Source organism: Helicoverpa zea, chromosome 8 (assembly GCF_022581195.2).
Source record: "Helicoverpa zea isolate HzStark_Cry1AcR chromosome 8, ilHelZeax1.1, whole genome shotgun sequence".
NCBI classification, from domain to species: Eukaryota; Metazoa; Arthropoda; class Insecta; order Lepidoptera; family Noctuidae; genus Helicoverpa; species Helicoverpa zea.
In genome coordinates, this window is record NC_061459.1 from 19,134 (window position 1) to 33,748 (window position 14,615).

Consider the following 14,615-nt stretch of genomic DNA (forward strand, 5'->3'; position numbering starts at 1 on the left):
CGAAGGGAGTGCTGCGGAGGCCGGGGCGGGGGCTGCCCCGGCTGGCGAGCCCGCGGCCGCGCTCCCTTCACTTCTCTCCGCGACGCGCTTGACCACGGGCACTTACCTGTATTCTTGTTGATATTGTAATTTTAACGGCATTAAAAGCCTATGTAATACAGTCCGCACAACGTTTTATTTATGAAGTCCCGTTAGGGCTCCTACAGTTTGGTCCTTCGCTATAAATTAACGCCAGTCGTGTCGTTAAAATTCGTCGATTCCGCATCGTCATTTTCAACGGTCAACGGTCAACGGTCATCGCCGATGCCGCGTGGAACTTCAACGTGGCCACCGAACACGAAGACAAAGAAGTCGTACTCGTGCAGCGTGCTTCGCCTTATAAGGAGCTGAAGTCATTTACTGGGAGTATAAACTACTTATTTGAGTGAGTCGTTCCAATTTAGTTATTTTTTTCCAATTTTTTCTTGGTGAATAATCGTTTTTTCCCATTTATTTCGTTGAGCAAGTACATTTCCCCCTTCACAAGTGATTTATTGTCAATAGTGCTTTAACGCAGTGTTTATTTCGACGCTTCTTCATAATTGCATAATTTATAGTAACACTTGTGCGCGCACGCCACTCACGCCACACAGGTGTTAACGTAACCTTGACCGATCTCAGTAATTAGAACCGGTCCCTTTTGTTTGCGCGCAGCTGTTTTTTCTATAAGAAGCTCATTAGTGGTATCTATCGCCTTACTGCAGTTAAACACGTGCGGTTTTTGCTTTGTTAATTGCACTTCAAAATGGCAGACGCTTTAAAGACTTTACTTAGAAAACGTAGTTCATTAAAATCAAAGCTTACGATTTACAGCAACTATCTAAATTTAGTTAAAAGTAGTGCACATATATCTGAGATGCAACGATTAGACCTGCAGGAACGTTTTAATAAGTTCGATTCCTTACATAGCCAATTTGATGAATTGCAGACAGAAATCGAAATGCTTGCCGATGATGCTGAGACTGCGTTCGTGGAGCGTGAGGAGTTTGACCGCCAGTTCTTCAATCTGGTGGCACTCACGCGCAGCCTGCTCGGTTCTTCGGTCAACGGTGCTGGTTCTGAGGCGGGCTTCAAAGATGCTGACTCAGGTGCACATGTTTCTAATAGCTTTGTTCGTTTGCCAAAAATTGATTTGCCTCACTTTGACGGGAACTACCAATGCTGGCTCGAGTTTCGGGACACGTTTACGTCATTGATTCACAATAACGATAGCATAAGCAACATAAATAAGTTCCATTACTTGCGTGCTTCTTTACAAGGTACTGCAGCCTCTTTAATTAAAAATATAGAATTTAGTAGTGATCATTATAAGATTGCTTGGGACTTGTTGTGTGAGCGGTATAACAATGAGTACCTGCTTGTGGCCAATCATTTGCAAGCTTTATTCTTTGATGTTAAGTCAATAAATAAGGAGTCTAGTGTTTCCATTAGAAATCTTGTTGACGTCATTAATAAAAATATTCGGGCACTAGCAAATTTAAAAAGGCCTACTCAGCATTGGGATGACATCATCATTTTTGTCATGGTCAAAAAGCTAGATTTAATCACAAGTCGTGAATGGGAGGAATACAGGAATAACAACATAGTAGGTTATCCAACAACTACTCAATTTTGTTCTTTTCTAAACAGGAAAGCAGACTGGTTGGAATCTGTGGAATGTAACTTTCAGGATAGTAATATTGTGGCCTTGAATAGTAACACTAATTTAAATAAACATAATAATAATTCATCTAAACAAAAACACTCAAATAAATCAAATAATAATTCTCATAAAAACAATAATAAATGTCCACTTTGCTCCCAAGTACATACTTTATATAAATGTGAATCTTTTAGAAGCTTATCTATAGAAAATCGCATACAAAAGGCAAAAGACTTAACTGTTTGTCTCAATTGCTTACGTATTGGGCATTCTGCTAATAACTGTAAGTTTTCAAATTGCAGATACTGCAAACTTAAGCACAATACGCTTTTGCATTTAGAAGCTAGTGAACCCAAACCACTTTCTAATCCTCTGCCTTCTGCACTTCTTTCTGTATCGCCAACTACTTCAGATGTTGCGCTTTCAGCTAATTCTATGCAGCTTGCTACTTCTTCGCATGTTTTCCTGTCCACAGCTTTGGCGAAAGTGACCAGTGCGACGGGTAAGAAGTTTACTGCGCGCCTACTGCTGGACAACGGCAGTACGGCCAACTTTATCACGCAGAGTTTAGCGGAGCAACTGGGTTTGTCACAACGCGGTATGAGCACCAAGGTAACGGGTATTAACAATCATGTTTCCACCAGTACACAGTCTTGTCACCTTTCTATAGAGTCTTTATGCTGTGCCTTTACTGTAGACATCGATTGCCACGTTCTACCTGAGATCACAAAGGTCCTACCATCTTCGTTTGTAAATGTTAAACATTTATCCATACCTTCAGGCCTTACATTGGCAGACCCGAAATTTAACGTTCCGTCGGCTGTCGACATTCTAGTAGGGGCTGAAGTATTTTGGAATGTCATAGGGTCAAACACGATAGACTTAGGAAAAAATCTACCTAAATTGTGCGAAACTAAATTTGGATGGCTTGTATCTGGTAGTATTTCGCATCAATCTAGTTTTCTTTCCTCTGCGTCTACTCACTTTTGCCATCATTCCAGCGTCACTCCCGACTTAACTCAATTTTGGGAGCTTGACCAAGTCTCATCTAAGCATTCGCTCTCTCTTGAAGAGAGAATGTGTGAACAACATTTTGCAGAAACCACCGTCCGTAATAGTGATGGCGCGTTTGTTGTTAAAATGCCTTTTAAGGAAGATCCAAGCTCGCTAGGACATTCTTATGTTAATGCTAGGAATCGTTTCCTTTCCCTTGAGCGGCGATTTAAGCATGATCCTTCCTTTCACAGTAAATATAATGATTTCTTGCGTGAGTACGAGCGCTTAGGTCATATGACATTAGACACGGGCTGTACTCCTTCACCTGAAAATTCCAAGACAAAATATTTCATTCCACATCATGGAGTCATTAGGGATTCTAGCACCACTACTAAACTACGCGTAGTCTTCGACGCATCAGCCCCTACAAGTACGGGAGTGTCGCTTAACGACATTCAGATGGTCGGTCCGGTAGTGCAAGACGATCTGTTTTCCATTTTAACACGTTTTCGTCAGCACAAGTACGTGGTCTCAGGTGACGTAGAGAAGATGTATAGAGGTATCCAGCTCAGTCCAGACCAGCGCTCTCTTCAAAAAATTGTTTTTCGTTTTGATCCATCAGAACCTCTCAGATCTTACACATTAAATACAGTGACCTACGGTACTGCGTCTGCTCCTTATTTAGCCACCAAATGTTTGGTAAGTTTGGCCGATAACATTGAGGATAATCGGGTAAAGAGAGCCATACAGCGCGACTTCTACGTCGACGATTATTTAAGTGGCGGGAGCACCATATCTGACACTGTAGATATAACAAAAGCAGTAAGATCAGTTCTTTCATCGGCTAAATTTAACTTACGCAAATGGCGTTCAAATAACGTAGAAATTTTAAAACAAATTAATTCAGAAGTAGTAAATAACAATGATAATAACACTCTTCAATTTTCTGAGCATGGTCTCAACCCAGCTCAATCTAAAACCCTAGGGCTTAATTGGGTTTGTGACTCTGATTCACTCACTTACACAATAAATATAACGTCTGCTAATAAAGTCACTAAACGTCACATCCTCTCTGTTATCAGTCAGATTTTCGACCCACTGGGCCTCGTAGGTCCGTGCGTTGTCGAGGCGAAAATACTAATGCAGCGTCTTTGGCTGAATAAATACGACTGGGATGATGCAGTATCGCTCGAGGTAAGGGACGCTTGGTCTTTGTTTGAGAGCACAATAACGGCGTTAAATTATTTAAAGATTCCTCGTTGCGTTTTGCATGAAGACTCCATTGCACACGAAGTACATGTTTTTACCGACGCATCCGAAAAGGCATACGGCGCTTGTGTGTACATTCGGTCATGTAATAGTGTTGGAGCCACAGGTGTACAACTTCTAGTTTCCAGAAACCGTGTTGCGCCCATTAAACCTACTACCATCCCGAGGCTTGAACTTTGTGGAGCGTTGTTGGGTGCAAGGCTGTGTACTAGGGTTCAGGAATCTCTCACCATCCCCATTTCCAAGTGTAGATTCTGGTGTGACTCCACTATAGTTTTGGGTTGGCTCTCTACTCCTTCTAACCAGTTAAAACCTTTTGTTAGAAATAGAGTAAATGAGATACAAGAGAGCACATGTGGTCATACCTGGAGCTACGTACCGTCGAAGGACAACCCGGCTGATCTTGTTTCTCGTGGTCTCCGGGCCGATATTATTAAGGAAACACCTCTGTGGTGGTCCGGACCTTCTTTTTTATTACATAATGAAAGTGAATGGCCCACAATGCCAAACACTGAGAAGCATGATTTGCCGGAAGTAGTGACTCATTTTAATATTAATAGTAACGATCATTCACATAATGTTCATCACACAGACGTAACCTCTCATTCATCTTTCATTCATAACTTGCTATTAAAGTATTCTAGCCTAACTAAAATTCAAAGAATATTTACATATATACAAAGGTTTATTTACAATTTAAAACACAAAAACAATAAGTTGTGTGGCAATCTTTCATTGTTAGAACTAGAAAATTCATTAAATGCAATTATTAAATTCTCACAGCAACAAATGTTCCCTGAAGAATATAAACTTTTAAAAATCAAACAAAAATTGCCACGCAAAAGTAGATTACTTCCTTTGACGCCTTTCATTGATAATCACGGACTTATTCGCGTAGGCGGGAGGCTTGATAACTCCCCCTATGACTTCAACGTGAGGCACCCCATTCTTTTATGCAGTAAGCACATTCTTACCAAACTTATTTTTCAAATGCAACATTTAAAGCTTGCTCATGCTGGTCCACAGCTGTTACTGTCGCACATTCGACAATCTTATTGGCCGCTAGGTGGTAGAAGCTTGTCTAGATTTATTGTGAGTAAATGTCTTAAATGTTACAGGCATAAAGCTCAAAATGTGCAGCCTGTGATGGGTCAACTACCATCATCTAGAACTAATTTTGAGTTTCCTTTTTTAAATTCTTATGTTGACTATGCCGGGCCTGTATTGATAGCCGACCGCAAAGGAAGTGGTTGCAAACTAACAAAGGCCTACATGTGCATCTTTGTTTGTTCGGCAGTAAAAGCAGTACATTTGGAGCTCGTCACAGACCTCACCACGGAGGCTTACATGGCCGCTCTAAATCGTTTCGTGGCGCGTCGAGGCAAGCCCCGAAGCATCACGTCCGATAACGGGACTAACTTCGTAGGCGCGTCTAATGAAATGACCAAATTTCTTAACGCATCAAATGTTGCATCGGAAATGGCGCAGGAGGGAATCGAATTTATTTTCACGCCTGCATACAGCCCTCATTTTAATTCACTTGCTGAAGCTGCTGTTAAATCTTGTAAGCACCACCTGAAAAGATTGCTTAGTCTTACACACTTCACTTTTGAGGAACTGTCGACTTGTCTCACTCACATAGAGGCAGTGTTGAATTCACGCCCTCTTACACCTCTTTCTTCGGACCCTAACGATTATTCAGCACTCACACCATCTCATTTCCTAATTGGACGACCGCTCTTATCTGTACCATGCTCTCAGGTGACTGATGCCAACATCACGAGCCTGGATCGCTGGAAGAGGATCCAGTACATCAGACAGTACTTCTGGGGACGCTTCCATAATGAGTACACTTCTCTGCTGCAGGCCAAGTCAAAGTGGTTAAATTCCAGAGGCGAAGTGACACCAGGGTCCTTAGTCCTGATCAAGGACAAGACGACGCCACCGCTGCTCTGGTCCCTGGGTCGGGTCACTAAGACCTATCCCGGCGTCGACGGAGTCACGCGGGTGGCTGAGCTGAAGACGAGGAGGGGCACCATTCGTCGTGCCTTCAACTGCATCTGCCCGCTCCCTATCGAAGACTTTTGAAGAGCATCCTTCAACCCGGGGAGTATGTCGGCGCACCTCAGCGAGCAACCGCGATGGCGACCGAAGGGAGTGCTGCGGAGGCCGGGGCGGGGGCTGCCCCGGCTGGCGAGCCCGCGGCCGCGCTCCCTTCACTTCTCTCCGCGACGCGCTTGACCACGGGCACTTACCTGTATTCTTGTTGATATTGTAATTTTAACGGCATTAAAAGCCTATGTAATACAGTCCGCACAACGTTTTATTTATGAAGTCCCGTTAGGGCTCCTACAGTTTGATCCGGCTCGAAGGACCAAACTGTAGGAGCCCTAACGGGACTTCATAAATAAAACGTTGTGCGGACTGTATTACATAGGCTTTTAATGCCGTTAAAATTACAATATCAACAAGAATACAGGTAAGTGCCCGTGGTCAAGCGCGTCGCGGAGAGAAGTGAAGGGAGCGCGGCCGCGGGCTCGCCAGCCGGGGCAGCCCCCGCCCCGGCCTCCGCAGCACTCCCTTCGGTCGCCATCGCGGTTGCTCGCTGAGGTGCGCCGACATACTCCCCGGGTTGAAGGATGCTCTTCAAAAGTCTTCGATAGGGAGCGGGCAGATGCAGTTGAAGGCACGACGAATGGTGCCCCTCCTCGTCTTCAGCTCAGCCACCCGCGTGACTCCGTCGACGCCGGGATAGGTCTTAGTGACCCGACCCTTCTGCCGGAGCAGCGGTGGCGTCGTCTTGTCCTTGATCAGGACTAAGGACCCTGGTGTCACTTCGCCTCTGGAATTTAACCACTTTGACTTGGCCTGCAGCAGAGAAGTGTACTCATTATGGAAGCGTCCCCAGAAGTACTGTCTGATGTACTGGATCCTCTTCCAGCGATCCAGGCTCGTGATGTTGGCATCAGTCACCTGAGAGCATGGTACAGATAAGAGCGGTCGTCCAATTAGGAAATGAGATGGTGTGAGTGCTGAATAATCGTTAGGGTCCGAAGAAAGAGGTGTAAGAGGGCGTGAATTCAACACTGCCTCTATGTGAGTGAGACAAGTCGACAGTTCCTCAAAAGTGAAGTGTGTAAGACTAAGCAATCTTTTCAGGTGGTGCTTACAAGATTTAACAGCAGCTTCAGCAAGTGAATTAAAATGAGGGCTGTATGCAGGCGTGAAAATAAATTCGATTCCCTCCTGCGCCATTTCCGATGCAACATTTGATGCGTTAAGAAATTTGGTCATTTCATTAGACGCGCCTACGAAGTTAGTCCCGTTATCGGACGTGATGCTTCGGGGCTTGCCTCGACGCGCCACGAAACGATTTAGAGCGGCCATGTAAGCCTCCGTGGTGAGGTCTGTGACGAGCTCCAAATGTACTGCTTTTACTGCCGAACAAACAAAGATGCACATGTAGGCCTTTGTTAGTTTGCAACCACTTCCTTTGCGGTCGGCTATCAATACAGGCCCGGCATAGTCAACATAAGAATTTAAAAAAGGAAACTCAAAATTAGTTCTAGATGATGGTAGTTGACCCATCACAGGCTGCACATTTTGAGCTTTATGCCTGTAACATTTAAGACATTTACTCACAATAAATCTAGACAAGCTTCTACCACCTAGCGGCCAATAAGATTGTCGAATGTGCGACAGTAACAGCTGTGGACCAGCATGAGCAAGCTTTAAATGTTGCATTTGAAAAATAAGTTTGGTAAGAATGTGCTTACTGCATAAAAGAATGGGGTGCCTCACGTTGAAGTCATAGGGGGAGTTATCAAGCCTCCCGCCTACGCGAATAAGTCCGTGATTATCAATGAAAGGCGTCAAAGGAAGTAATCTACTTTTGCGTGGCAATTTTTGTTTGATTTTTAAAAGTTTATATTCTTCAGGGAACATTTGTTGCTGTGAGAATTTAATAATTGCATTTAATGAATTTTCTAGTTCTAACAATGAAAGATTGCCACACAACTTATTGTTTTTGTGTTTTAAATTGTAAATAAACCTTTGTATATATGTAAATATTCTTTGAATTTTAGTTAGGCTAGAATACTTTAATAGCAAGTTATGAATGAAAGATGAATGAGAGGTTACGTCTGTGTGATGAACATTATGTGAATGATCGTTACTATTAATATTAAAATGAGTCACTACTTCCGGCAAATCATGCTTCTCAGTGTTTGGCATTGTGGGCCATTCACTTTCATTATGTAATAAAAAAGAAGGTCCGGACCACCACAGAGGTGTTTCCTTAATAATATCGGCCCGGAGACCACGAGAAACAAGATCAGCCGGGTTGTCCTTCGACGGTACGTAGCTCCAGGTATGACCACATGTGCTCTCTTGTATCTCATTTACTCTATTTCTAACAAAAGGTTTTAACTGGTTAGAAGGAGTAGAGAGCCAACCCAAAACTATAGTGGAGTCACACCAGAATCTACACTTGGAAATGGGGATGGTGAGAGATTCCTGAACCCTAGTACACAGCCTTGCACCCAACAACGCTCCACAAAGTTCAAGCCTCGGGATGGTAGTAGGTTTAATGGGCGCAACACGGTTTCTGGAAACTAGAAGTTGTACACCTGTGGCTCCAACACTATTACATGACCGAATGTACACACAAGCGCCGTATGCCTTTTCGGATGCGTCGGTAAAAACATGTACTTCGTGTGCAATGGAGTCTTCATGCAAAACGCAACGAGGAATCTTTAAATAATTTAACGCCGTTATTGTGCTCTCAAACAAAGACCAAGCGTCCCTTACCTCGAGCGATACTGCATCATCCCAGTCGTATTTATTCAGCCAAAGACGCTGCATTAGTATTTTCGCCTCGACAACGCACGGACCTACGAGGCCCAGTGGGTCGAAAATCTGACTGATAACAGAGAGGATGTGACGTTTAGTGACTTTATTAGCAGACGTTATATTTATTGTGTAAGTGAGTGAATCAGAGTCACAAACCCAATTAAGCCCTAGGGTTTTAGATTGAGCTGGGTTGAGACCATGCTCAGAAAATTGAAGAGTGTTATTATCATTGTTATTTACTACTTCTGAATTAATTTGTTTTAAAATTTCTACGTTATTTGAACGCCATTTGCGTAAGTTAAATTTAGCCGATGAAAGAACTGATCTTACTGCTTTTGTTATATCTACAGTGTCAGATATGGTGCTCCCGCCACTTAAATAATCGTCGACGTAGAAGTCGCGCTGTATGGCTCTCTTTACCCGATTATCCTCAATGTTATCGGCCAAACTTACCAAACATTTGGTGGCTAAATAAGGAGCAGACGCAGTACCGTAGGTCACTGTATTTAATGTGTAAGATCTGAGAGGTTCTGATGGATCAAAACGAAAAACAATTTTTTGAAGAGAGCGCTGGTCTGGACTGAGCTGGATACCTCTATACATCTTCTCTACGTCACCTGAGACCACGTACTTGTGCTGACGAAAACGTGTTAAAATGGAAAACAGATCGTCTTGCACTACCGGACCGACCATCTGAATGTCGTTAAGCGACACTCCCGTACTTGTAGGGGCTGATGCGTCGAAGACTACGCGTAGTTTAGTAGTGGTGCTAGAATCCCTAATGACTCCATGATGTGGAATGAAATATTTTGTCTTGGAATTTTCAGGTGAAGGAGTACAGCCCGTGTCTAATGTCATATGACCTAAGCGCTCGTACTCACGCAAGAAATCATTATATTTACTGTGAAAGGAAGGATCATGCTTAAATCGCCGCTCAAGGGAAAGGAAACGATTCCTAGCATTAACATAAGAATGTCCTAGCGAGCTTGGATCTTCCTTAAAAGGCATTTTAACAACAAACGCGCCATCACTATTACGGACGGTGGTTTCTGCAAAATGTTGTTCACACATTCTCTCTTCAAGAGAGAGCGAATGCTTAGATGAGACTTGGTCAAGCTCCCAAAATTGAGTTAAGTCGGGAGTGACGCTGGAATGATGGCAAAAGTGAGTAGACGCAGAGGAAAGAAAACTAGATTGATGCGAAATACTACCAGATACAAGCCATCCAAATTTAGTTTCGCACAATTTAGGTAGATTTTTTCCTAAGTCTATCGTGTTTGACCCTATGACATTCCAAAATACTTCAGCCCCTACTAGAATGTCGACAGCCGACGGAACGTTAAATTTCGGGTCTGCCAATGTAAGGCCTGAAGGTATGGATAAATGTTTAACATTTACAAACGAAGATGGTAGGACCTTTGTGATCTCAGGTAGAACGTGGCAATCGATGTCTACAGTAAAGGCACAGCATAAAGACTCTATAGAAAGGTGACAAGACTGTGTACTGGTGGAAACATGATTGTTAATACCCGTTACCTTGGTGCTCATACCGCGTTGTGACAAACCCAGTTGCTCCGCTAAACTCTGCGTGATAAAGTTGGCCGTACTGCCGTTGTCCAGCAGTAGGCGCGCAGTAAACTTCTTACCCGTCGCACTGGTCACTTTCGCCAAAGCTGTGGACAGGAAAACATGCGAAGAAGTAGCAAGCTGCATAGAATTAGCTGAAAGCGCAACATCTGAAGTAGTTGGCGATACAGAAAGAAGTGCAGAAGGCAGAGGATTAGAAAGTGGTTTGGGTTCACTAGCTTCTAAATGCAAAAGCGTATTGTGCTTAAGTTTGCAGTATCTGCAATTTGAAAACTTACAGTTATTAGCAGAATGCCCAATACGTAAGCAATTGAGACAAACAGTTAAGTCTTTTGCCTTTTGTATGCGATTTTCTATAGATAAGCTTCTAAAAGATTCACATTTATATAAAGTATGTACTTGGGAGCAAAGTGGACATTTATTATTGTTTTTATGAGAATTATTATTTGATTTATTTGAGTGTTTTTGTTTAGATGAATTATTATTATGTTTATTTAAATTAGTGTTACTATTCAAGGCCACAATATTACTATCCTGAAAGTTACATTCCACAGATTCCAACCAGTCTGCTTTCCTGTTTAGAAAAGAACAAAATTGAGTAGTTGTTGGATAACCTACTATGTTGTTATTCCTGTATTCCTCCCATTCACGACTTGTGATTAAATCTAGCTTTTTGACCATGACAAAAATGATGATGTCATCCCAATGCTGAGTAGGCCTTTTTAAATTTGCTAGTGCCCGAATATTTTTATTAATGACGTCAACAAGATTTCTAATGGAAACACTAGACTCCTTATTTATTGACTTAACATCAAAGAATAAAGCTTGCAAATGATTGGCCACAAGCAGGTACTCATTGTTATACCGCTCACACAACAAGTCCCAAGCAATCTTATAATGATCACTACTAAATTCTATATTTTTAATTAAAGAGGCTGCAGTACCTTGTAAAGAAGCACGCAAGTAATGGAACTTATTTATGTTGCTTATGCTATCGTTATTGTGAATCAATGACGTAAACGTGTCCCGAAACTCGAGCCAGCATTGGTAGTTCCCGTCAAAGTGAGGCAAATCAATTTTTGGCAAACGAACAAAGCTATTAGAAACATGTGCACCTGAGTCAGCATCTTTGAAGCCCGCCTCAGAACCAGCACCGTTGACCGAAGAACCGAGCAGGCTGCGCGTGAGTGCCACCAGATTGAAGAACTGGCGGTCAAACTCCTCACGCTCCACGAACGCAGTCTCAGCATCATCGGCAAGCATTTCGATTTCTGTCTGCAATTCATCAAATTGGCTATGTAAGGAATCGAACTTATTAAAACGTTCCTGCAGGTCTAATCGTTGCATCTCAGATATATGTGCACTACTTTTAACTAAATTTAGATAGTTGCTGTAAATCGTAAGCTTTGATTTTAATGAACTACGTTTTCTAAGTAAAGTCTTTAAAGCGTCTGCCATTTTGAAGTGCAATTAACAAAGCAAAAACCGCACGTGTTTAACTGCAGTAAGGCGATAGATACCACTAATGAGCTTCTTATAGAAAAAACAGCTGCGCGCAAACAAAAGGGACCGGTTCTAATTACTGAGATCGGTCAAGGTTACGTTAACACCTGTGTGGCGTGAGTGGCGTGCGCGCACAAGTGTTACTATAAATTATGCAATTATGAAGAAGCGTCGAAATAAACACTGCGTTAAAGCACTATTGACAATAAATCACTTGTGAAGGGGGAAATGTACTTGCTCAACGAAATAAATGGGAAAAAACGATTATTCACCAAGAAAAAATTGGAAAAAAATAACTAAATTGGAACGACTCACTCAAATAAGTAGTTTATACTCCCAGTAAATGACTTCAGCTCCTTATAAGGCGAAGCACGCTGCACGAGTACGACTTCTTTGTCTTCGTGTTCGGTGGCCACGTTGAAGTTCCACGCGGCATCGGCGATGACCGTTGACCGTTGACCGTTGAAAATGACGATGCGGAATCGACGAATTTTAACGACACGACTGGCGTTAATTTATAGCGAAGGACCAAACTGTAGGAGCCCTAACGGGACTTCATAAATAAAACGTTGTGCGGACTGTATTACATAGGCTTTTAATGCCGTTAAAATTACAATATCAACAAGAATACAGGTAAGTGCCCGTGGTCAAGCGCGTCGCGGAGAGAAGTGAAGGGAGCGCGGCCGCGGGCTCGCCAGCCGGGGCAGCCCCCGCCCCGGCCTCCGCAGCACTCCCTTCGGTCGCCATCGCGGTTGCTCGCTGAGGTGCGCCGACATACTCCCCGGGTTGAAGGATGCTCTTCAAAAGTCTTCGATAGGGAGCGGGCAGATGCAGTTGAAGGCACGACGAATGGTGCCCCTCCTCGTCTTCAGCTCAGCCACCCGCGTGACTCCGTCGACGCCGGGATAGGTCTTAGTGACCCGACCCAGGGACCAGAGCAGCGGTGGCGTCGTCTTGTCCTTGATCAGGACTAAGGACCCTGGTGTCACTTCGCCTCTGGAATTTAACCACTTTGACTTGGCCTGCAGCAGAGAAGTGTACTCATTATGGAAGCGTCCCCAGAAGTACTGTCTGATGTACTGGATCCTCTTCCAATACCAAGGATAAGAAAAACTTTTCAGAGAAAGTAATTACACTCCTAGAAGCAAGATCAAAACTGTTAAATACTACAAAGAAAACAAAAATTATCAGAAACAAAATAAGCGAAATAAGTAAAGAAATCAAAAACCAAATAAGAAAAGACAGAGAACGCACTAGGCGTGAAACTTTTGAAAAATACATAAGCAAAACCGGAGGTATTAAAAAGCTCTAAAAACTTTAAAAGAAAAGAAAAACTGGATACCCAATATGAAAGACCGACTTTCGAAAACGAAAACAAAAAGATATGATATACTGTCAATAGCAACTACATTCTACGAAAACCTTTACTCCAGCAAGAACCAAATAGTAAACACCGACTTAAATAACACCGACGCGGTTCCACCTATACTAATAGAAGAAATATACAAGGCAATAGAAACACAGAAGAAGGATAAAGTTCCCGGCCCTGATAATATCAGCAACGAATTACTTACAGATTGTAAAAACGAGCTAGGACTACTACTTAAACACATTTTCAACGACATATTGCACACCGAGGAAATGCACAGTGGACTACATCAACAATAATCCTACTCCATAAAAAGGGGGACAAAGGAGAAATTAACAACTACAGACCAATAAGCCTAATGTCGAACATTACAAAATTTTTGCAAAAATTGTCCTAAGGCGAATAACCAAAACTCTTGATGAAAACCAGCCCAAGGAACAGGCTGGCTTCCGGTCAGGCTATTCAACATTGGACCATATACTAACGGTAAGACAACTTTTTGAAAAAGCCAAAGAGTTTAAAGTGCCCTTCTACTGTTGCTTCATCGATTTCAACAAGGCATTTGACTCAATAGAACACAACAGTATCTGGCAATGTCTGAAGAAACAAGGAGTCGACCAGAAATACATTAGGATTTTAAAAAAAGCATATACACTAACAGTACAGCAAGAATAAAACTAGAGAAACAAGGGAAACAAATAAACATAAACAGAGGCATACGCCAGGGAGATCCACTGTCACCTAAATTATTCACAGCTGTTCTGGAAGATATCTTTCGGAGACTGGAATGGGACCACTACGGACTTAACATAAATGGCGAAAATCTTACACACTTGAGGTTCGCTGATGACATAATAATACTGGCAAGGAGCAAAGACCAACTACAATACATGATCACTGATCTGGATAGAGAAAGCCGCAAGGTAGGTCTGACGATGAACACTTCAAAAACCAAAGCTATGACAAACGCATTGGAAGACAATATTCTTTTAAACGGCGAACCAGTAGAGTTTGTAAAAGAATACACTTACTTGGGCCAACAAATCTCGGTCACTGATATAATGACAAAAGAAATCGACACAAGGATTGGAAATGCATGGAAACGCTACTGGGGGTTTAAGGAAATAATGAAGAATACAGAAATCAAAACGTACGTGAAAACAAAACTGTATAACACTTGTATACTCCCAGTCTTGACATATGGCTGCGAGACATGGGCTCTCACCAAAGCGCAATATAAGAAACTTGAAACGTGTCAGACGGCAATGCAAAGAAGCATGCTAAATATAAGAAAATCTGATAGAATAAGAAACACCACTATCCGATGGCGCATGAAAATTGAGAATGTCACAACTAGAA

General features: G+C 42.6%; 2 protein-coding genes across 4 annotated transcripts; one reads left to right on the plus strand and one right to left on the minus strand.

Moving 5' to 3' along the window:
- LOC124632216 lies at nt 1-6,258 on the plus strand. Of its 3 annotated transcripts, none has more exons than XM_047166957.1 (2): nt 1-3,871; nt 5,708-6,258. In XM_047166957.1, exons 1-2 carry the CDS (start codon nt 785-787, stop codon nt 6,032-6,034), a joined length of 3,414 nt encoding a protein of 1,137 aa, XP_047022913.1. In that variant the 5' UTR covers nt 1-784; the 3' UTR covers nt 6,035-6,258. The 3 variants fall into 3 exon arrangements, with proteins under 3 accessions (XP_047022913.1, XP_047022914.1, XP_047022915.1); XM_047166958.1 differs by having other exon boundaries at nt 5,813-6,258; XM_047166959.1 differs by having other exon boundaries at nt 1-2,293.
- Nucleotides 6,259-6,592: 334 nt separating this feature from the next.
- LOC124632590 lies at nt 6,593-12,975 on the minus strand. The gene is made up of 2 exons (XM_047167482.1): nt 8,756-12,975; nt 6,593-6,919 (listed from the first exon to the last, which is right to left on the minus strand). The coding sequence occupies exons 1-2, from the start codon at nt 11,840-11,842 to the stop codon at nt 6,593-6,595; spliced, it is 3,414 nt and encodes a 1,137-aa protein (XP_047023438.1). The 5' UTR covers nt 11,843-12,975.
- Between the last annotated feature and the right edge of the window lie 1,640 nt (nt 12,976-14,615).

What these genes read in the sequence shown, in the direction of transcription:
- LOC124632216 (XM_047166957.1), top strand. Translation starts at nt 785, where the DNA reads ATGGCAGACGCTTTAAAGACTTTACTTAGAAAACGTAGTTCATTAAAA. An exon ending in ATGATGCAGTATCGCTCGAG is followed by an intron (nt 3,872 to 5,707) that starts GTAAGGGACGCT and finishes CCATGCTCTCAG; the next exon opens with GTGACTGATGCCAACATCAC.
- LOC124632590 (XM_047167482.1), bottom strand. Translation starts at nt 11,842, where the DNA reads ATGGCAGACGCTTTAAAGACTTTACTTAGAAAACGTAGTTCATTAAAA. An exon ending in ATGATGCAGTATCGCTCGAG is followed by an intron (nt 6,920 to 8,755) that starts GTAAGGGACGCT and finishes CCATGCTCTCAG; the next exon opens with GTGACTGATGCCAACATCAC.